The 23,654-nt window shown below is 49.8% G+C and overlaps 1 protein-coding gene across 7 annotated transcripts in view; it reads right to left on the reverse strand.

The window, feature by feature from the left end:
- Nucleotides 1–23,654, reverse strand: part of rufy3 (RUN and FYVE domain containing 3) — a 68,134-nt gene that overhangs the window by 31,845 nt on the left and 12,635 nt on the right. For 2 of the 7 annotated variants that reach the window (XM_052032347.1, XM_052032370.1), the window contains exons 2-6: nucleotides 18,790–18,946; nucleotides 12,772–12,831; nucleotides 6,142–6,315; nucleotides 961–1,078; nucleotides 678–779 (exon numbers count right to left, since the gene is read on the reverse strand). In XM_052032347.1, coding sequence (XP_051888307.1) covers nucleotides 678–779; nucleotides 961–1,078; nucleotides 6,142–6,315; nucleotides 12,772–12,831; nucleotides 18,790–18,946 — 611 coding nt within the window. Of the gene's footprint in view, nucleotides 1–677; nucleotides 780–960; nucleotides 1,079–6,141; nucleotides 6,316–12,771; nucleotides 12,832–18,789; nucleotides 19,545–23,654 lie in introns of those variants that run through there. The other 5 variants (XM_052032355.1, XM_052032376.1, XM_052032360.1 and 2 more) reach the window with 4 other exon arrangements.

Below are 23,654 nucleotides of genomic sequence, written 5' to 3' on the forward strand. Positions count from 1 at the left end.
GTCTTTGGAATGTGGGAGGAAACCGGAGCACCCGGAGGAAACCCACACAGACACAGGGAGAACGTACAAACTCCTCACAGACAGCGGCGGGAATTGAACCCGGGTTGCTGGCGCTGTAATAGTGTTACGCTAACTGCTACACTGCCGTGCCGAAGGTACCTGAGGGGCAACTTTTTCCATGCAGAGGGTGGTGGGTGTATGGAACGAGCTGCCAGAGGAAGTGGGTGAGGCAGGTACAATAGCATCATTTAAGAAGCACTTGGATAGGTACGTGGAGGGGCGGGGCTTGGAGGGACATGGGCCAAACACAGGGAATTGGGACTAGCTGGGTGGACACCATGGTCGGCATGGACTGGTTGGGCTGAAGGGCCTGTATCCCTGCTGTATTGCTCCATGACTCTAAAGAGGTAGCGAGTTTTCTTGACAAGGCACCAAGGGGTATGGGGAGAGAGGGGTATGGGGAGATCATACTGAACAGCAGGGCATGCTGAAAGGGCCAAATGGCCACATCCTGCTCCCATGTTTTGATGAATAGGAAGATCCCAAGGTTCGTTACTGCTTCAGTAGACCCAACGGGACCAGCGAGTTAGACTGCTGAGGGTAGAGTTTCTGGAACGATGGGAAACCGTTAACCAATGTGTGTCGCCTGCCGACTCCCAGCACAAGAAACCACTAACCTCAGCAGGTCCTTCCGATTAATCAGTGCCTTCATGTAGTCGGAGAGCTTCTTCTGCATCAGAGCCAGGCGGAGCCACGCTCTCCCTCTCCCAACCGCTGTCCTGCAATGGTGGACACCGTCAGTCAGCACAGAAAACCCACCGAGCCCGTTGGGACACCACTGCATCAGCAGCGCTACATGAACGCACACGTCACCGCGGGGGCCGTTGTACTCATGGGCGTCTCTGCCAGTGTGTCCGACAGCCACATCGAGCCGAGCGAGATCCAACGTTCGTTACTCACTTGAGTCCTGGGAGATCCTTGACGCTGACGGTGATCTCGCCGGCTTCTGGGCACAGCTTCTCCACCAGCTCCAGCGCTCCCCAGAACGACTTGTTTTGCCCGAGGAATGTTTTCTTAACTAGTTAAAGAGAAAAGAAAATGACTAAACCAGCAAGTTCAACTTGCTTACCAGAATCCTGCCTGGATTAGAGGGTACGAGCTACAAGGAGAGGGTAAACAAACTTGCCATGTTTTCACAAGATGAAGGAGCAGAAGAAGGCCATTTGGCCCATCGAGTCTGCTCCACCACTTCACCGTGAGCTAAACTATTCTCCCATCCAGCCCCAATTGCTGGCTTTTTCCCCATATCCCTTGATACTCTGACTAATTAGACACCTATCAATCACTCTGACTAATTAGATACCTATCAATCACCTATCAATCAAACAGCTGTATGTGGCAAGGAATTCCATAAATCCACGACCCTCTGGCTAAAGAAATTTCTTCTCATCTCTGTTTTAAGTGGGTACCCTCTAATTCTAAAACTGTGCCCTCTTGTCCTGGACTCACCCACCAGGGGATACAACTTAGCCACATCTACTCTGTCCAGTCCTTTCAACATTCGAAATGTTTCTATGAGGTCCCCCCTCATTCTTCTGTACTCCAATGAATACTGTCCAAGAGCCGACAAGCGCTCATCGTATGTAAGCCCTTGTATTCCAGGAGTCATCCTTGTAATCCTCTGGAGCAGCAAAGGCTGAGGGGAGACCTGACAGAAGTTTATAAAATGATGAGAGGCACAGATAGAGTAGGCAGCCAGAGTCTTTCTCCCAGGGTGGAAATGTCAAATACTAGAGGACATGGGTTTGAGGTGAGAGGGGGAAAGTTTGAAGGGGAAGGTGCAGGACAAGTTTTTTTAATTTTACATGCAGAGAGTGGTGGGTGCCTGGAACAGGCTCCCAGGGGTGGTGGTGCAGGCAGATACAACAGTGATGTTTAAGAGGCAGTTAGACACATGACCATGCAGGGAGTGGAGCGATGTGGATCATGTGCAGGCAGAAGAGATTTAGTTTAATTTAGCATTGAGTTCGGCACAGACATGGTGGGCTGAAGAGCCTGTCCTGTGCTGTACTGTTCTGTGTTCTATGTAACGGGTTCAAATCCTTTAAAAACTATTAATTCATGGGACGTGTGCATCAGTGGTAAGGCCAACACCAGGGAGAATGACAGACAAGGGAACGTTGTTACAAAACAAAGGACAAGACATTTCAAACTGAGGTGCGTAAAAATTTCTTCTCCACGAGGGGGGGTGAATCTCTGGAGTTCTCTGCCCCCGAGGGAGGTGGAGGTCAGATCATTGGACATATTTAAGGTGCAGGTAGATAAATATTTGTAAGATCGAGGAATTGAGGGTTATGGGGAACTGGCATGGGAGAGGAGTTGAGGCCAGCACAGGCCAGCCACGAACAGTGGGGCAGGGTAGAGGGGCCCAGTGCTCTATTTCAAGGGAGCAGCTGAGACTAAAACCACACCCGTGGGTCAGGAGTCACACACAGGCCAGGAAAGAGCAGGTTTCCTCTCCTCAGGTTCCTCAGTGAACCAACAATACACACGTCATCATCACTATAACACTAGCTTTGTAGCCCAGGTTTATTTAATAAACTAAGTTTAAGTTCTTCACCTGCTGAGCTGGGAGATGTTCTGCAGGTCAGGCAGCGTCTGTAGAGAGAGGAGCAGAGTTCCAGTTTCAGAGATTAAAGGTCTTTCATTAAAAACCTAAACTCCCTTTCCCGTTCTGACGGATTCACTGGTCATACAGGAACAGGACCTTTGGACCATCATGTCCATGCCCATTGCAGTTTGACCTTGTGTTGAACTGGATGTTTTCAATCAAAGCGTATTACCTTCCTGCTGAGCAGAGACAGGATCATTGCTGATTCTGGATCCCTGTGCAGTAACAAAGCCGCAGGAAGGTAATACGCTTTGATTGAAAACATCCAGTTCAACACGAGGTCAAATTGCAATGGGCATGGACATGATGGGCCAAAGGTCCTGTTCCTGTATGACCAGTGAATCCATCAGTACGGTGAAAGGGAGTTTAGGTTTTTAATGAAAGACCTTTAATCTCTGAAACAGGGACTCTGCTCCTCTCTCTACAGACGCTGCCTGACCTGCAGAACATCTCCCACTTTCTGTTTTATTTCAGATTCCCAGCATCTGCAGCCTTTTGACATTCAGAAGCAGTGTGAGGAAGATCCCAGAGGAAATTAATCCCTGGTTGTTGCGGACACAGATCGAATCTCGTCCCCGTGTGCAGTGGAAGGCAGGTGAGGGAGCAGTGACAGAACTAGGGATACAGCTCCTAAGATCAGGGGCTGACAGGACAATCCCATCCCAACACAGTGGTCTCCTCAACCACACAGCAGAAGGCCACTCAGCCCATCATGCTTGTGATCTCCCCTGAAAGGAAGACCCGGTGCATCTTGTTCCTCTGTCCACAGGTTCCCCTTTTATCCAACTGCCTTTGAAGTTCCTGCTGAATCTGCTCCCACTGGCAGAACATTCCAAGTTCACAGTAGTTCCTTGTGAAGACATTCCCACCTCTTCTGCCAAGCCCTTCAGCTCCGTGTCCTCTGGACATCCTCTGCCCCTGGAAATGGGTCCTCCTGACCTCTCCATCAGTACAGACTCCACCGTTAAATCTAACCTGCTCTGCTGGAGGATGTCCCTAGTGTCACCATCTTCTCTCACTCACACCTGGGGAACCGTCAACATTCCCCATTTCCAGTGAGCATTTCCAGTGATTCCCAGACCCGGAGCAGGATATGGGAAGTTCCGGGAGCAGTGGACTGCAGTGGGGAGGGAGCAGAGACAGGAAGTATTACTCAGGCCCACTAGTCTTCAACTGGGTGTCAACATCTCGGAGGACCTATCCTGGGCCCAGCATGTAGATACAACCATGAAGGCGATGCACCAGCATCTCCACTTTCTTAGAATTTTAAGGAGATTCGACACATCATTGAAGACTCTGACAAACTTCTACAGATGTACAGTGGAAAGCAGTCTGACTGGTTACATCACGGCCTGGTGTGGAAACTCCAATGCACAGGAACACAAGAGGCTGCAGAGATTGGGGGGACTCAGCCGGTTCCATCACGGGTACAGCTCTCCCCACCATCGGGGACATCTACAAGAGGTGACGTCTCAGGAGGGCGACATCCACCATCAGGGACCCCCACCACCCGGGCCATGCCCTCTTCTCGATGCTGCCATCAGGCTGGAGGTGCAGGAGCCTGAAGACCCACACCTCAAGGTTCAACAATAGCTTCTTCCCCACTGCCGTCAGGTTCTTGAACCCACCTGAAAAAACCCAAACACTACCTCGGACTACATCTCAACCTGCACTGGTGTCGTTATGTTTATTTTGTTGTCTAGGTTCTGCATAATTCATATTAATTTACGTTCATTTATGTTTGTTAGTGAATGACAGGACCCTGGGGAGTGTTGCAGAACAGAGGGACCTTGGAGTACAAGTACATGGTTCCCTGAAAGTGGAACCACAGGTAGACAGGGTGGTGAAGGCGGCCTTCGGCACACTGGCCTTCATCAGCCAGGGCACTGAGCACAGAAGTTGGGAGGCCACGGTGCGGTTGTACAGGACGCTGGTGAGGCCACACTGGGAGTACTGTGTTCAGTTTTGGTTACCCCTATAGGAAAGATGTTATTAAACTGAAAAGAGTGCAGAAGAGATTTACGAGGATGTTGCCAGGACTCAAGGGCCTGAGTTATAGGGAGAGGTTGGGCAGGCTGAGACTTTATACCTCTGAGTGTAGGAGACTGAGAGGTGACCTTATAGGAGGTGTATAAAATCATGAGGGGCATCGATAGGGTGAATGCACACAGTCCATTTCCCCCAAGGTTGGGGAAATCAAGAACTAGAGGGAATAGGTTTAAGGTGAGCGAGGGAAAGATTTAATAGGAACTTGAGGGGCAATTTTTTTCTTACACACAAAGGGTGGTGTCTATGTGGAACGAGCTGCCAGGGGAAGTGGTTGAGGCAGGTACAATAACAACATTTAGAAGACAGCTGGACAGGTGAAAAAACACGATGATGCTGGAGGAACTCAGCAGGCCAGGCAGCATCCATGGAGAAAAGCAGGCGGTCAACGTTTCGGGTCAGGACCCTTCTTCAGGACTGAAAATAGGGAAAGGGGAAGCCCGATATATAGGAGGGAAAAGCAGAGCAGTGATAGGTGGACAGAAGAGGGGAGGTGGGGTGGGCACGGGGTGGTGATAGGTAAATGCAGGTAAGAGATAGTGATAGGCAGGTGTGGGGCAGGAGGGGAGAGCAGATCCCCTGGGGGACGAGTCACAGGGAAGGAGAGAGGGGGAAAAGGGGGTAGAAAAAAAGATAGGCTAGGAAGGGCAAGAAGAGAAGGAGCGTGGTGGGGGGGGGGGGGGTGGGGAGGGCTGTGGGGGCCGGTGGGGGGGGGATTACCTAACGTGGGAGAATTCAATGTTCATGCCGTCAGGCTGCAAGATTCCAAGACGGAAAATGAGGTGCAGTTCCTCCAGTTTGCGCTTGGAATTCTCCCGGCAGTGGAGGAGGCCGAGGACTGACAGATCAGTGATGGGGTGGGAGGGGGAGTTGAAGTGACCGGCAACGAGGAGATGCAGGTCGTGGTTACGGACAGAGCGCAGGTGTTGCGCGAAGCGGTCACCCAGTCTGCATTTGGTCTCACCAACGTAGAGAACAGGTATATTGATAGGAAAGGTTTAGAAGGTTGTGGTCCAAATGCTGGCAAATGGGACAAGCTCGGAAAGGGCACTGTGGTCGGCATGGACGAGTTGGGCCGAAGGGCCTGTTTCCATGCTGTATTACCCTACGTTTACAAAGTACTGAGCCGCTGCAGCAAAAAGCTAACTTTTGTGACATTTCTACCCTGGGTAGGTACGCCTATGACAAGAATTTGAGCTCCAACACTGGGGAATCCCTGCAGTAACCTCGAGCACCAACCCCCCCCCCCCCCAACCTGTGGATCTGCTTCTTGCTCCCCTCCCACTGATGCCTCCATCCACACAACTTTATTCTGTAAAATGAGATTAACTGTGATCAATTAACCCCCCTCCGCTTAATAAATATAAAAACATTGCCCTCGCCAGCTCCCTGACACGGCAGCCTTTAGCCGGGGAGGACCTCACCTTTAAGGCCGTGCTTGAGACAGTGCTCCATCACCACGAAGAACTGCTGGAGAGGGGCATAGTCCGAGTCCAGGGACCTGCCCAGGTTCAAGGCCGATTCTATCAGACCCTTGATGCTCAGCTTTGCCATGTTCATCAAGTTGAGCCGTTCGATTGCAATAGGGTCCTTGGGGTCTGAAAGAGTTGGATAAGTTACGAAAAGTTTACACCGTGAGCTCAGGGCAGCAGATACCAAGCAATACCAGTGTATTAGAGAGCTCAGGAACGTCCTCAGTTACCGAACAGTGTCAGTACATCAATACAGTCACCAGTTCTGGCTGGGTGCGCGCCTGGTGGTGACATCACATGACCCATGGTCCATCACATGACTAGTAGCTACACCTCCCATTGGTTACTCATCACTCCTATGCTAACGTACCCCCAATTCCCACAGCCAATTGGAAAGCAAACAGACTGTCCCCATATAGATGATCCTTAACCCCATCAATAACTTCACTATCGAAAATGTATTGAGTAAAAGCACCTGTCTTTTTCTAAACGCCATGATTTCTCCATGGGTTTTGTGCACAACGTGTCCTAGAGTTGATCGTTCAATGGGAGATTCCAGAGCAACTTGACCAAAGTCTCGGGGCTGGGTGTGTTTTGGTTCCCAAGGTCCATCAACTGGATTCCTCAACACAAACGGGGGTCAGAGAGAAAGTATCCCAGAGTATGTCCCCTTCCCGAGACTTCCTCCAGCCCTCTGCCTCTCGCAGTAGGTCACACGGATAGAACGTCAATAGACAAAGTAAACACAGAGACATATCGCAGCAGGAATCAGGATTGAAGCACCAAAGCATTCAGCAGGTTCAACAAACACAAACCCAAAACTCCCGGAGTTAACAAGATTTCTCAGAACTTTCAGAAACCCTTGCGACTACTCACTCACTGAAACCATCCAACTCTGGAATATTCTGGAACAGTGCTTCAGGGCTGAGACAAGATTAACTGTGTCTGACATCCATGACATTAAATCAACATTTGAACAAATGTGGCTTCAGTGGAAACCAAGGGGAAAAGTCTTCACTGGACACAAAGGATGATGGCTGGTTTTTGGAGGTCAACCATCTTATCCTCAGGATAGAGTTGTACGGCACAGGAACAGGCCCTTTGGCCCAATTCATCCATGCTGACCCATGTTGTCTATCTATAATAATCCCATTTGCCCACTTTAGGCCTGTAGCTCTCTACTCCTTTCCTGTCCAGATACAGTTACAGCTCTTAAAGAGCTGTAACTGTATCTGCCTCTGCCACTTTCTCTAGCAAGTCATTCCAGACAACCACCGCCCTGTGTGCAAAAAACTGGCCCCTCGGATCTCCTTTACATTTCTCTTCTCTCAGCTGCAGAGTCAGGAATTTGTGGATTCTAGTCCCACTGCGGAGACGAGACAAGACAAGATCTAGGGTGACGCTTCAATGAAGCACAGAGGAATGCAGTGCTGTGTGCAATCAACTTCACCAAAATAAAACAGATAACTTGCTCGCTCTCACATGGCTGTTTGTGGGAACATGCTGTGCACAAATTAGCTGACTACCTTCAATCATTGCATCAGTGGCAGCATTTCTAAAAGTACTTAAACCTGAAAATGCTGGAAACACTCATCAGGTCAGGCAGCGTCTATGGAGGGAGAGACAGTTAATGTTTCAGGTCTGAGACCAGCTAAGTGTTTCCAGCATTTTCTGTTCATATTTCAGGTTTCCAGCATCCACAGTATTTTTGATTTCCATCTAAAATTAATTAAGATCTAGAATTTCATGAAAGTCATCACATCATTCCACACTATACAAAAAACGTTCTGTTGCCCAAGTTTGTCCTTCTGATCACGGACACCCCTGTAGCAGGAAATAAAATTCCCTTCCTCACTTTATCAGAACCCTTCTCATGATCTTACATTAACTAAACCCAAACTGCCAAGACTGGGATTTACATCTTCTAATTGCCTGATTCAATTTTATGCATCCATCCCAAAACTTATCCAAAGTTATTACAAGGCTCCAGTATTCTGGAAAGCGGTTGCCGATGGAACGTCTGGCTGCTGCTATTCCAGTTGAGCTTTGAAGGGAATAACTGTTCCTTAAACAAAAAAAGTGTCCGATCCCAAGGCGTGTCAGAGGAATATCATCAAACAAACCGACCCAAACAGAACATGGCGTGTGACCGAAAGCCAGGTCAGTAAATTTCAGGAAGGGTTTTAAAATGAGGAGATGACTAGGCTGTGGATTCCTGAGCTCACAGCATAGGGAGTGGAAGGCACGGCCACCAAACATGGGTGTGAGAGAACTCGGAGCTGGAGGGCAGAATCCTCACTGGGCTGGTGGAGGAGATTACATAATCGGGGTTCCCACATTCTCCCCAACCTCCGGGTGAGGAAGTTCCTCCTGAATTTGCTGGTGGATTTTTCAGCCATTAATTGCACATTTAATTAAACTGCTCGAGAACTGGCGCAGTTGCGGCTGGTAGAGCCGCTGCCTCACGGCGCCAGAGACCCGGGTTCAATCCCAACCTCCGGTGCTGTCAGTGTGGAGTTTGCACGTTCTCCCAGTGACTGAGTGTGCCTCCTGTGGGTGCTCCAGTTTCCTCCCACATCCTAGAGAGGTGCAGGTCGGTAAGTTAATTGACTGCTGTATTATGTCACTAGTGCGTAGGTGGGTGGTAAAACCTGGCGGAAGTTGATGGGAATGTGGGGAGAATATTGGGCTTGCTGGGACCATGCAGAGGCACTTATAGTGTAGACGGCGGCACAGTAGTGTAGTGGTTAGTGTAACACTATTACAGTGCCAGCGACCCAGGTTCAATTCTCAACACTGTCTGTAAGGAGTTTGTACGTTCTCCCCGTGTCTGCGTGGGTTTCCTCCAGGTGCTCCGGTTTCCTCCCACATTCCAAAGCCGTACAGGTTAGGAAGTTGTGGGCGTGCTATGTTGGCGCCAGAAGCGTGGCGACACTTGTGGACTGCCCCCAGAACACTCTACGCAGAAGATGCATTTCACTGTGTGTTTCGATGTACATGTGATTAATAAATAAATATTTTATCAAAGAGTCACATAGAAGCTGGGTAAGGATGGCAGGTTTTCTTCTCTGAAGGATAATAGTGAACTGGATGGATTTTTACAACAATCTGGTAATTTTTTTGGTCACCTTTAAGGCCAGCTGCTTCTCGTAAAAGTACCAGATTATTATCCTGGAGCGGGCTGCCAGGGCTGATGGTGGAAGCAGATACAATAGTATTTAAGAGACTTTTAGATTAAATCTGTAGGGAATGGAGGAATGTGGATCATGTGCAGGCAGAATAGATTTAGTTTATTTTGGCATCATGGTCGACACAGACATAGTGGACCGAAGGGCCTGTTCCTGTGCTGTACTGTTCTAAATTCTAATAGAACTGGATTAGTGTAAATGGGTGGTTGATGATGGGCAGGGAAGGGCCCATCTCAGTGCTGGACAACTCTACAAACTGCAGAACTGAAAGCGGAGCGGCAAACAGCTGCTCAGCCGTGTAACAGACAGCCACCCATACTTAGATGTGGTTCACCAATCTCTTCCGCACAGAGACAGCTCGACCTCAAAACACGAAACTTAATAGCAGGGATTTTTTTTATATATAAAAAGAATGAAGTTTTACAGTACTTAAAGAATAAAAGCATAACAGCATCTCAAGCATAACAGCAAGCAGACTTTCACAGGGGAAGCTTCAGATGTGTAAATCTTAGACACATAGTTGGCACATACTTCAGAAGACACTGACTTCTGAACATGTTGACCTCACTAGGTGACCAGGAGGCACAGCCACCGATTCTCATGCCAGAGTTCAAACCCCCCGTGACAGTGAGGGAATTTACATTTAGTCCATTAAACACACTGGCAATGGATCGTGAGGTTTCAGGGTCGTTGTAAATTTCCACCTGCCCTGCAACGTCCTTGGCCTACACGCCACCCTACACGCCACAAGTTAACTCTTAATTGCCCACTGAATTAATCTGGCAAACCATTCAGTTCTAGGTGTAAAGAATGAACAAAAAGTTTGAGTCACACACCCGTCACATAAAAAGTTTAACTAACATTGACCAGCAATGCACGGCTGGTATCTGTGAACAGTTCCAAGCACCCAGGGCACATTCGTGCTCATGTGATCCCTTGTCCCGTTCCATTCCGAACGCAAGTTACGGGAGACTACACCGGACAGTATCCGCATCAACAGGTGTACTTAGCAAGGAACGCTGACGTGATGGGGGTCCAACAGGCTTTGGGGGTGGTCTGACAGGGGTCTCACCTCACGAAAGGGTGTGATGGGGTAGGGGGCAGAGACAGCAAACAGAGGGTCACTCCTTTACCCAGATGGGGGGGTGAGGAGACCATGGAAAACACCGACAAACAGTGGCTGAGGTTACAGGTGCATCGAACGAATGGGAGAGGAAGGTGAATGCTGACAAATTAGGATGGAGAGGGTTGGAAGGGAGCTGGAGGGCACCCAACATGTTTAAGGTGATTCAGGAGTCAGGTGGAGAGGGACAACTTCACCCGAAGGTACAAGAATTGTACCAGAACATTAAAATGAGAGCCAAGTGGTTCTGGGATGACGTCAGGGAGAATTACGAGGATGCTGCCAGGACTCGAGGGCCTGAAGTTATCGGGAGAGGTTGGGCAGGCGAGGACTTTACTCCTTGGAGCCTAGGAGACTGAGGGATGACCTTGTGGAGGTGTATAAGATCATGAGGGGCAAAGATAGGGTGAATGCACTATCCATCCCCACCCCTCCCCCCCCCCACCCCCTCCAAGGTTGGGGAAATCAAGAACTAGAGGGCACAGGTTTCAGGTGAGAGGGAAAGATTTCATAGGAACCTGAGGCGCAACTTTATTTTATTTTTCCTCACAGAGGGTGGTCCGAGCTGCCAGAGGAAGTGGAGGAGGCAGGTACAATAACATTTAAAAGACATTTGGACAGGTACATGGATAGGAAAGGTTTAGAGGGATATGGGCCAAATGCAGGCAAATGGGACTAGCTTAGATGGGCATCTTGGTCAGCATGGATGAGTTGGGCTGAAGGGCCTGTTTCCATGCTGTATGACACTATGGCTCTCCCTGAATTAAACCTGGAACTCCTTTCCCAAGAAAGCACTAAGACCAGGGGACAGTTGCCAACGTTTTGATCAGTGAGGGATAAGGGTCAGAGGAGCAAGGCAGACGGATGGTACCGAGGTCCAGATCTTCCTGGATTTCAGGAATGGCCTGTCCAATTCTACCTGTGGCCATCTCTTGGGATTGGAGCTCACCACAAGCCCTTTCTTCAGGGGACTACCACGATTGTAATGACCTGGCCTCGTACAGTGACATCAATGGCAACACGTCCCACGGTGTTCAATGGGGGTGTCAAACAGAACTCGACAACAAGCCCCACTGGGAGATATTCAGGCAGGTGAACAAAGACGTGGTGAAGGAGGTGGGTGTCGAGGAGACAGGGAGAGAGAAGTCCTTGAGCTCAGGGCTGGGAAGCTCCACCAACAGCAGAGAGGAAGAAGTCGGAATCTGGAAGTTTGCCGAGACCTTGGCTCCACAGAAAGGGATATGGTCTACTCTCACCTCTGGATCTAAAGGTTCCAGGGTCAGGTCCAACCCCAGAGACTTCAGCACCAAATCCAGGGCAACACTGCCAGTACGGCTTTGTCAGAGACGCCTTGTTTACGTGCACTGGTCACGAGTCTTAGAATAAATATTCATTAAAAAAAACATACCTTCCGAGAAACCTGCAGATCTAACCTCTGAATTTTAATATTATGAGTTATTTTTCCAATGCAGACCAATGATTTCAGCAGAACAAAGTAAATAGATAAAACCGTTCACATCAAAATGAAGGTCAGACAACAACTAATACAAGCACAAGGATCTGCTAAAATTGCTTCCATATTGCAAAGCACACAACAGAGATGGGCTCTACTACAGATGAAGGGTCTCGACCTGAAACGTCAACTGTCCCCTTCCCTCCACAGATGCTGCCTGACTTGCCAAGTTCCTCCAGCATCTTGTTTTTTGGCTCCACACATGTTTATACTCGTTCGAACATGGTTCCTGACTGGAATTTCTAAACCACACCCTGCTCCCCAAATCCCAGCCACCACCTCCTCCTGTGGACCCAAATGCCTGGGGTCTCCAGAGGACATGGGGCAAACGCTGTATTGTACAAGCACATTTGGGTTTTATTGAGCAGTATCTTCTGTGTACATGACACGGAATACCTCATTAACGCGACCTCTGAGGTTGCGACTTTAAACTAAGCAACGGGATCTCCCAAGTGGGCACGAGAGACCCGTTGGCTGCTCTTCCAGAATGCAGGGAAGTGTCTCCTGGAGCCAACAGCTATCCCCAAGTGCCTATCATGAAACACAGTACCTAGGTATTATCACAGTACAGTCAGGAGTTACAGTGTCAGGGTCCCTACAGGCAACTACACTTCACAGGCTCTTTATTGACTGTGATGTGGTTCGGGATGCTTGTGAAAAGCACTGTGGAAACACAAATCTGTCCAATGATACAACACACAACGTCTGGGGCCCAACCGAAGCAAATACGGGATCTGAGAAGCAATGCTGTTACGCACCTTCAGCCTCATCAAGCATTTCCATTTGATCCACCCACACTGTTAAATCCTCCCAAGAGCCTTTCAAAGAGCAGCAAAAAATAAAAAGAAAAAAGGAATAATGTCATGCAAATAAAGCAACCACAAAAAACAGCCATTGAGGAAAATAAAGGGATATTAATGCTGCAGAAATTACAAGTGTGGCCTGACCTGGAATACTTCTTGTGATTTTTGGCTAGCAGCGACCTTCTGGCTGAATGGCCTGCTGCCGTGGTCAGGTTCCTGTAATGTTGCAGCATTAAGTTTAATAATAACGGTCTCCCTCGGTCTGTGAAAGGGTCGACACCGAGAGGACAGACGGAAACTGAAACCGTTCCACACACCATCGCATCGCTAGTTCCGGGAGTGGGAAGGGGCTCCTGGGATGATGAAAATGACCTGAGTTGCATTGGTGTTCCGGCTGCAACGGTGCCCAGGGTTTGAAGCTTTCACTTTCCCCGGCCGGGTAATGTAGAGGTGTGGCAGCCCAGTAACCTACACACCAACTGCCCACACAGCAAGTCCCCAGGGTCATCCTTTGAGGAGGTGGGAAATTCGAAGGGCTACGATCAACCTCCCTCAACTCTCTCCACAAGTGGACACACCAAGCAGAGGGAGACAAATATTTAGGAGCATAGGAAAAGAAACACAAAGACAGGCTTTTGTTCCCCCCCCCGCCCCCCCCCCCCATCCTGCCCCTTCCCCAATATTCCTTCTCCTCACCCCTCCACCTCCAACTTCCCAGGGACAAGCCTGAGATCCCAGCGAGTATCCAAAGGATGGTGACCTTCTGACATTTCCTCTGCTCCACGACTGGTGGCTACGCCTTCAGATGCCCAGACCCCAAACTCCAGAATTCCTCGCAGAAATCTTCCCATCTCTCTCTCTCCCCTACCCACCCATCCCCGTTAGGATGCTCTGTTTTGAGTTTTCCGGATGAGATCTCCTGCGAAGCTCCTTGTCGGGATGTGATCTAGGAGAAGGTGCTGAGCTGGATGTCAGAGACCCAACCTGACCTTCCACCCATCCAGACCCAGAGGCTGACCCCACCTTTCTCACCAAGAGTCTTACAGCAAAACCCGAATGTGGAAATGCACAAGGGCCCACCTTCCCAGAGCTACTTCAGTCAATTCACAACAGGACAGGCGAGGCTTGTACCTGCGGAAGTCTGGAAGAGTACTGGATTGAAACGATCTTTCCCCCCCCAGGGCACGCGAGTCTAGAACTAGAGGGCACAGATTTAAGGTGAGAGGGGAGAGATTTAAAGGAGATCTGAGGGGTACATTTTTCCACCAAGGGTGGTGGGTATCTGGAACAAGCTGCCAGAGGTGGTGGTGGAGGGAGATACAATGACAATGTTTGGACAGGTACTTGGAGAAGAAATTCATAGAGGGATACAGGCCTAATGGAGGCAAAGAGGATGAGCATAGATAGGGATCACGGTTGACGTGGATGGTGGGCCAAAGGGGTCCATTTCTGCATTGTGTAATTCATACATTATGGGTCTTGTCTGGGAGAGGTTGCAGGGAGGATATTTTCTCATGTGGAATCCAGGTTTAAAAAACAGGAGGCCAACCATTTAAGGGAGGAAACCAAATTTTCTCGCTGGGGGGGTCATGAGTCTATGGAACTCTCTTCTTCAAAGGGCATTGGAAGCAGAGTCTTTGAAGATTTTTGTCAAGGGAGAGGTGGAAAGGTTCCTGAAGCAAGGGAGTGAAAGGTCACCTGGATAAAGGAGTTGAGATTACATTCAGACCAGCCATGATTTTATCAAGTAGGTGAGCGGATTTGAGAGTCGAGTGGCCTCCTGCTCCCAATCCGTATGTATTACTGTGATGATCTTTGCTCAGGAGAACACATTTACTATTTAACTGATGAAAAGCAATTAAACTACCGGTAATTAAGTGACCCAAGTCAAGCTCACTATTGTCTCTTGTAGGCAAATCCTTGATCAATGGGTTTAACCAGAGCACGGCCAGGTGGGGGTGACGTCAGGGAGTCAGGGGGAGTGGGAATCTGCAACTCTCCCCACTCCTCACCACTGGAATCTCTGTGGGACTTGGGAGGGGAGGTGAAAACCAAATGAAAATTTCGAAGAACATATCTGGTTGGTCAAGAGGATCGACAGTGGTAAAGGTAAGTGGGTTGGCATTAAGATGCACACCAGCCAGGATGTTACGGGATGCAGGGCAAGGATCACAGGGCAGCTCTTGTTCTTACATAGAACAGCACAAAACAGGAACAGGCCCTTCAGCCCACAATGTTGTGCTGAAGCAATTAAACTAATGATGCCTAATTACACTAAACCCATCTGCCTGCTCATGGTCTTCATTCCCCACCCCCCCTCCACTCTCTGCATATTCATGCCTATCTAAGAACCTCTTCAGTGCCTCTATCCTATCTGCTTCCAATATCTGACACTTACAATGTTCTAACAACAGGTAAGTCTTCATTGAAAGTGTATTTGCATATAAACAGAGAGAAAGCCCCTGGGTGTAGCTAAACTCAGATCTCAAACCATCAACTCAACCAGTGGCACCTTATACCATCCCTGTGAGGGGTGGAGGGAGGTTCAGGAAGGGGTTGCAGCAGACGCAGGCAAGCACAGGTTGGATGGCATTGAGCAACACACAATCTGCTGGAGGAACTCAGTGGGTCGAGCAGCATCTGCAGGGGGAAAGGAATCATCGAAGTTTCAGGTTGAAACCCTGCCTCAGGACTGAGAGTGGAGAGGGGAGATGGCCGGTATGAGGAGGAGGGGGTGAGACAGGGGCCCCTAAGATGATTGGCGCACTGAGGAAGGGTGAAGGTTGATGGGCAGGTTAACGGGGAGGGAGAGAGAGGCAGGTGGATGATAGATTGAGGCAAAGAGGCAGTTGGGGGGGGGGAGGAGGGGCAGAACAGCTGCTGGAGGGAGATAAACAGGAACACAGAGGGCTCCCAGTGCTGGACGCTGATAAGGGAAGTGATAATAGGAACCAATAGGGGAGGGGTGAGCAGCAGAAAGAACCAGATGGGCGAGGGGGGAGTGGAAAAAGGGACAAAAATAGGGGGAGGAGGGGAGGGGGAGGAGGGGAGGGGGAGGAGGGGAGGGGGAGGAGGGGAGGGGGAGGAGGGGAGGGGGAGGAGGGGAGGAGGGGAGGGGGAGGAGGGGAGGGGGAGGAGGGGAGGGGGAGGAGGGGAGGGGGAGGAGGGGAGGAGGAGGAGGGGAGGGGGAGGAGGGGAGGGGGAGGAGGGGAGGGGGAGGAGGGGAGGAGGGGAGGGGGAGGAGGGGAGGGGGAGGAGGGGAGGGGGAGGAGGGGAGGGGAGGAGGGGAGGGGGAGGAGGGGAAGGGGAGGGGGAGGAGGGGAAGGGGGAGGGGGGGAAGGGGGAGGGGGAGGAGGGGGAGGGGGGAGGAGGAGGAGGGGAGGGGGAGGAGGGGGAGAGAGGGGAGGGGGGAGAGGGGGGGGAGAGGGGAGGAGGGGGAGGGGGGAGGGGGGAGGGGGGAGGGGGGGAGGGGGGAGGGGGGAGGGGGGAGGGGGGAGGGGGGAGGGGGGGAGGGGGGAGGGGGGAGGGGGGAAGGGGGGAAGGGGGGAAGGGGGGAAGGGGGAGGAGGAGGGGGAGGAGGGAGGGAGGGGGAGGAGGGAGGGAGGGGGAGAGCTTTCCCCCTTGCCTTTCATTCTATGGAAAGTTAATGCAACCAGGTTACACCAGGACGCATTCCCCAGTCACCCCCAGAGGCGCTGGAGGAGGGAGCGGACTGAGGTTCGGTTCCAGTTTGCTGTGACTGGAAAGAGCCGGCTGTGCGAGAGCACGAAAGGGTGAGTGGATAGCAATTTTAAAATCAAACGAGGGCAGTTACTGCCATCCCGGTCTAAAGTCAACCCAAGGAGACACGGCAAGACAGCAGGAAGTGCTGTCCCAATGCAGGGCAAGGCCATTCAGCCCATCAGTCTTATGCTCATTGTTGAAGAACTCTCCATTGCTCTCTCCCCAAGACCTTACAAAATGCTCTCAATGATTTCTCCAATAAAGTCCCTGTTGGACCCATTCCCACACCTCCCTCCACCCCCCCCCCCCCCCCCCCCGTGGTCCCCAGTCACAGCCACTCACTGCGGAAAAGAAATTCCCGTCGGATCCCACTTCCTGATACTTCAGAGACAGTCCTCCTCTGGTCACTGCCCCTCCTCATTCACCCTAAGCCCTCTGTTACACCTCCCCTTAACCTTCTCTGCTCTACCTAAAGAGCACAAGAAAATGGGAGCAGGAGTAGGCCACTCAGCCCCTCAAACCTGCCCCACCACTCAATGCAACGATGGCTGATCTACCCCAGGCCTCATCACCTCTTCTGCGCCAGTTCAATGCCCTCAATCCCTGAGCTTTCAAATATGTATCTCCCCCAGCGATCCAGCCTCCACAACCCTGCAGGGTAGAGGATCCTGGAGATTTACCTCTCGCTGTAAGAAGTTCTGATGTATCTCAGGTACAAATCACCACCCCTTGTCCCCTCGTTCACACTAGTGGCAGAATCTTGAACATCTCCACATCTACTCCATCACACCCCTCAGGGTCTTTTAATGAGATCACCCTCCATTCTTCTAAACTCCAAAAAAAATATAGATCCAATTTCTTCTGACACTTGTAACTGAACAACCTTCTCATCCCAGAAGTCACTCCCCCAGCTTCCCCACAGATCTAAATTCCTGGGGCTGTTTTACTGAACACAGCCACCCCCACTGTATGATCAGGCGGACACTTGACCTCACAATCCACCTCATTATGGCCTTGCATCTTATTGTCTGCCTGCACTTTCTCTGTAGCTGTAACACTTTATTCTGCTATTTGCTCTTCCCTTGTATTACCTCAAGGCACTGTGTAATCTGTATGGACAGCATTCAAAACAACATTTTTCACTGTACCTCAGTACATGTGACAATAATAAACCAATTTACCAGATTCTTCCTAGTGCACAGTTTCTAAAACCACCACTCACACTGCACTGATATCTGACTTAATTGAACAAGATCTCTTCCCTCCATGCCCCTAAGCCCTGAATCTTGTTTTTTTTAAAAAAAACAGCTCATCAACACGACATGGTATTTTCCAAGATTTTAGTAACTAATTCCTTTACAACTTCTCTTCGGAAATTGACAGCACTGGAAGATGGATGGGGTTTAATGAAAGAACCTTCATGCAACTCCCTCTCTTTGTAGATTGTGAAGATTGTTTAACGAGGATTGAAACGAGTATTACGGCTTGAAAATGCTAACTCCGAGCAAAGCCTTTGTCAGTGTAAGGAAGCTCAGTGTATTGGACATCTTGCACTTTCAACTGTGGAGGTCCTGCTCCCAGGGAATGGAAGCGTTAACGCTGATGGTGGCGAGATTTCTAGACTCAATGAGAGGATTGACGCTGACTGCCAAATTAGGAGCAATTGCGTGTCTCTCGCCTCTGCCCCTCCCCAGTACAAAAAAACACAAGTGCCTTTGCATTGTCCCTTCTGCATTTCCAATCCGTCTGCCGCAGGAAATCCAATCGGTTGTCGCAAACCTGATGATTTTTTAATATATATATATTTATACAAAATGCATTTTTTGCATCATAGCTTGCAATGGGGATTTAAGAAAAAAAAGCCCCACTGCGTTTTATTTTAAAAATCCCAATTGCAACAGCTGTCAGTTCGCAGGGAGGTGACACCAGGACTGGTTTGCAACCTCCAAAGGGTGAGAATAGACGAGTCTAACAATGACCAGATTACACAGCCCCCAGCCTGCATGTTTATTCAAAATGTCTAAACTGGCTTCTGGTGTGATGCATAATGGTTGGGATTACAATTTAGTTTTAAATATTATTTTTTTAAAAAATAAAATGTAAGCAGCATGAATGCACTGAGAAGAGGGAGCAGATTTCGGGGAGTCACTCGGGATAAGCTCTGCAATGATGACATTCCCCTGGGCTTGCTCATTCCACGCTGGGTGAGCCGGGGTCTCGCCCTCCCGGTGGGGTTTGCAACCAGCGTACCTTCGTGGCTGGGCTCCGGGTCAGGCGTGAGGGAGATGTCGTTGAGTTCCCGCAGGCACAGCCACTCTCCGTCCACCGACACTCGGAAGTTGCAGAGGTAGATGGTCTCCCTGGCGGCCTGAGTGATCTTGTCCGTGGTTGGAGTCGGGGCGTCACTCTGAGGAGTCAGATCAGACATGATGACTCGGCTGCTGCAAGAATGCAGATGCAATTTCTTCCTGTTGTTGTTTGTTGGCCCGTTATCCCCTTCCCTTGTGAAGGAGCAGCGAAGGATGCCTCCTTATTACCAGACTTCAACACACCAGCGAGGCTTTGCACAGTGACTCAGCACGGGCTTCTCTCTGGGACCAAAACCCCTGCTTATTTGCAAGATTGCAATCCTCAATTGCAAAGGTGCCTAATCAGTGCAGAGGCGGAGGCTCAGATGTTGGCTTCAGGGACTCCACAGAGCATGACTCTGGACCAAGGCGCCAGGAAAACCACTCCTCTCCTCGCAGATGCTGGATGAACTAAAATGGCTGGCTCAGTCTAACCCTGGGCTGAACATTAAGCACCACCTGACTTTGATCCTGATCCATAAACAATTCCCGAGATGCTCGGTGGATGCTGCAGCAGAGAGTCTAATGGTCCCAGGCACGAGTAACTGCACACACATTCATCCATCCGGCAGCAGGGAGGATGAGAACTCCCTAACGCCACACAATAACCTTTCCCAGATACACGCAGTTAATGCCAAAAGCTGCGCAGCCTGGCAGTGAATAAACAGCGAGGAGAGTGTCAGCAAACAACTGAAAAATGACAGACACATTTAACGCAGAGAGAAGTAGGTGGCGAGATACAAAAGCAGAATAGTTTTAAAAGGACTGACAACAGAGAGAGAGAGAGGAGTCATTCCCTTGAGACTTGTTTGTTATAATATATTAAGGACTTGGGTGTGAGTGTAGGAAGTATGATTAGTTAGGGTGCAGACAGCGAGGTTGTCCAAGACAACAACAGGAGATACATCAGGTGGAAAGTTAGCCGGTGGAATTCAATCTCAATAAGTGCGAGGTGACGCATTTTAGGAAGTTAAATGGGGTAGGATATGTATGTAAAGGCAAATGCAATGTCAGTATTCATCTCCAGAGGACTAGAATATAAAAGCAAGGGTGTAATGCTGAGGCTTTATATTGGTCAGACCACATCTGGGGTATTGTGAGCAGTTTTGGGCCCCATATCTAAGGAAGGACGTGCTGGTATTGGAGAGAGTCCAGAGGAGGTTTACGAGAATGATCCTGGGAATTAAAGGGTTAATGTATGAGGAGCATTTGATGGCTCTGGGCCCGTACTCACTGGAGTTTAGAAGGATGAGGGGGGGATCTCATTGAAACCTGCCGAATATTGAAAGGCCTGGATAGAGTGGACGTGGAGAGGATGTTTCCATCAGTGGGAGAGTCTCGGACCAGGAGGCACAGCCTCAGAATAAAAGGATAGAACAGAGATGATGAGGAATGTCTTCAGCCAGAGGGTGGTGAATCTGTGGAATTCATTGCCACAGAGGGCAGTGGAGGCCAAGTCATTGGGTGTATTTAAAGCAGAGGTTGATAGGTTCTTGATTAGTAAGGGTGTTAAAGGTTACGGGGAGAAGGCAGGAGAATGGGCTTGAGGGGGAAAAATAAATCAGCCATGATTGAATGGCGGAACAGACGATGGGCCAAATGGCCTAACTCTGCTCCTATGTCTTATGATCTGATGGAATGTTGCTGAATAGAGACCTGTGGGTTCAAGTCCACAGCTCCCTCAAAGTGGCAACACAGGTAGACAGGGTGGCGAAGGTGGCGCCGGGCACACTTGCCATCATCGGTCAGGGTCTTGACTACAAGAGTTGGGACATTATGTTGCAACTTTACAAAACACCGGTTAGACCACGCACCAAGTACTGTGTGCAGTTCTGGTCACCACATTATGGGAAAGATGTGGTTGCAGTGCAGAGAAAATTCACCAAGGTGTTGCCTGGATTGGACGACTTCAGTTATGGGGAGAGATTGGACAGGCTGGGCAATGTGAGAGGAAAGACCTTTAAAGGGGACCTGAGGGCAAGGTTTAATTTTTACACAGAGGGTGGTTGCTGTCAGGAACTCGCTGCCAGAGGAGACGGTGGAATCAGATACAATTGCTACATTTAAGAGACATTCAGATACAGCTCAGAAAGACAAGACATAGAAGGGTCTGGACCTAATGTGGGCAAAGGGGATGTGTAGGTGGTCACGGACGTGGTGGGCCGGTTTCTGTGCTGTACAACAACAGTCACAGTTTCAGCCCATCACACCCATACTGGTCATTGTATCCATCCACACTAATCCCATTTACCCACATTAGGTCAATAGCCTTCAATACCTTGGCAATTCAAGCAAGGTTCGAAGGCTACAGGCAGTGCCATATTTCCTCATGTCATAGATGGTGGCCATTTGGCCCACTGTGTTTATTCTGGTTCAGAGAGCAATCCCATCCCCCAAGAATCTTTTCCTGAAACCTATTCTCCCCACATTCCCATGACTTGGATGAGGAAGTGGATGGATGGGTTGTAAGTCTGCAGATGCCATGAAGGTTGGACGGGTTGTGGATAGTGTAGAAGGTTGTTGTAGGTTACAACAGGATACAGACAGAATGCAGAACTGGGCGGAGAAGTGGCAGATGGAGTTCAATCTGGAAAAGTGTGAAGTGATACACTTTTGGAAGAATGAACATGAAGGCAGAGTACAAGGTTAATGGCAGGATTCTTAGCAGTGTGAAGGAACAGAGGGATCTTGGGGTCCAAGTCCATAGATGCCTCAAAGTTGCTGTGCAAGTTGATAGGGTGGTTAAGAAACCGTATGGCATGATGGCCTTCATTACTCGGGGGACTGAGTTCAAGAGCCACGAGGTAATGTTGCAGCCCTATAAAACTCTGGTTAGACCACACTTGGAGTATTGAGTTCAATTCTGGTTGCCTCATTATAGGAAGGATGTGGAAGCTTTAAAGAGGGTGCAGAGGAGATTTACCAGGATACTGCCTGGATTAGGGAACATGTTTTATGAGGAAAGGTTGAGCAAGCTAGGGCTTTTCTCTTTGGAGCGACACAGGATGAGAGGTGACTTGATAGAGGTGCATAAGATTATGAGAGGCATAGACAGAGTGGACAGTCAGCACCTTTTCCCCAGGGTGGCAATGGCCAATACCAAAAGACATCTGTTTGAGGTGAGTGGAGGAAAGTTCAGGGGAGATGTCGGGGGAGGTTTTTTTTCTACACAGAGAGGGGTGGGTGCCTGGGGGTGGTGGTAGAGGCTGATATCTCGGGTTGAAACTCTGCATCGAGAGAATGTTTTTCCGCAGTAGGTGTCTGTGATCTGGGATGCACTGCATGAAATGGCGGTGGGAACAGATTTAACGGGAACGTTCCAACGGGGCTGAGGTAAAGGCAAAGGGGAGAAAATGAGCGGGGGGGACAGGACTAGTTGGAAAACTCTCTCAAAGGAACAGCACAGGCTCAGTGGGCTGAATAGCTTCACCCTTCTGATTTGTGTCATTTGAAAGGAGTGAATCAGCAGCTGAGGAATGACCTCCAAAGCTGTCCCATCCAAACTCCCAAGTGCAGGAAGTAATTATGAGAACTCTCGACAAACAAGACAGCCATGGCTCAGCGAGTCGGAAGTCACAACAAAGTCTCACTCAATGGACTTCAAGACCAACATCCCGGCTGGCATTCCAGTGCAGTACCGAGGGAAGTCTGCCATGGCAGAAGTGCCATCTTCTGGACGAGGTATTAATTGGAAACGTCAAATCAAACTAAACAGGGACAGACTTGCTGTAGCGGGTGTGCAGTGAAGATTCAGCAGACCGGTCCCTGAGAATGACAGACCTGTCACGAGGAAGGATTCAGTAAGAGAGGTGACTGTAATTAAATATACAGGATACTTACAGGTGTTGGCAGGATAGGTATGGGAAGGCTGTTTCCCTGGCTCAGGAGTCTAGAACCAAGGGTCACTGTCTCAGAATAAATTGTCAGCCATTCAGGAGAGAGATAGGGAGAAATTTCTTCATCCAGAGGGTGGTGAAGCTCAGGAATTCTCTACCCAGGAGGGCTGTGGAGGCTTAGTCATTGTATTTATTCAAAACTGAAATCAATAGGTTTCTGGATGTTAAGGGAATCAAGGATTCTGGGGACAGTGCAGGAAAATACAGTTGAAGTAGAAGACATTTAAGAGGTATTTAGACAGAGACATGAACAAGCAGGGAATGGAGGGATACAGATACCACATGCAGTTTCAGTTGGGATCACGGTCAGCACAGACATGGTGGGCCGAAGGGCCTTTTCCTGTGCTGTACTGTTCTGTGTTCTGACTGAATGGTGCAGCAGATTTGAGGGGCAGAATGGCCTCCCCCTGCTCCTGCTTCTTGTTCCTCCTCAGGAGGATGTCAAAGGTCCCACGGTGCAAGGGGAGGCCTTCAACCACATGACCTGCTGGACCACACACCGAGCTTTGGAAGGTCAGGGTGGAACAGGGAGCTCTTTCCCAGCATGGAAACAATGGCCTCCTTCTGTGTAAATTCCCCCAGTATCACGGGCAACATTGATCCTTCCACAAACCATTCCAATGGTGGATTATCTGGACGGGCAGTCCCTTGGGCTTGAGGCTGCCCTGCTTCCACTCCAGTTTTCCCAGCTGATGTAGGAACCACAGACTCTTCCACAGGTGGGGCAGGAGCCAGCCAGCAGGTGGGCGGCTTGTGAGGTGGTCCACGTTTCCGCTCTGAGCTCCCAATGCACGGGCTCGAGGTTCTCAATCCCAGCCCAAACACCCCTTCTCCGCTCTGAGCGGCCGTGGGCCAGAGGTTCCCAGGAATC

The sequence above is a fragment of the Pristis pectinata genome, chromosome 2 (genome assembly GCF_009764475.1).
Source record: "Pristis pectinata isolate sPriPec2 chromosome 2, sPriPec2.1.pri, whole genome shotgun sequence".
Taxonomy (NCBI): Eukaryota; Metazoa; Chordata; class Chondrichthyes; order Rhinopristiformes; family Pristidae; genus Pristis; species Pristis pectinata.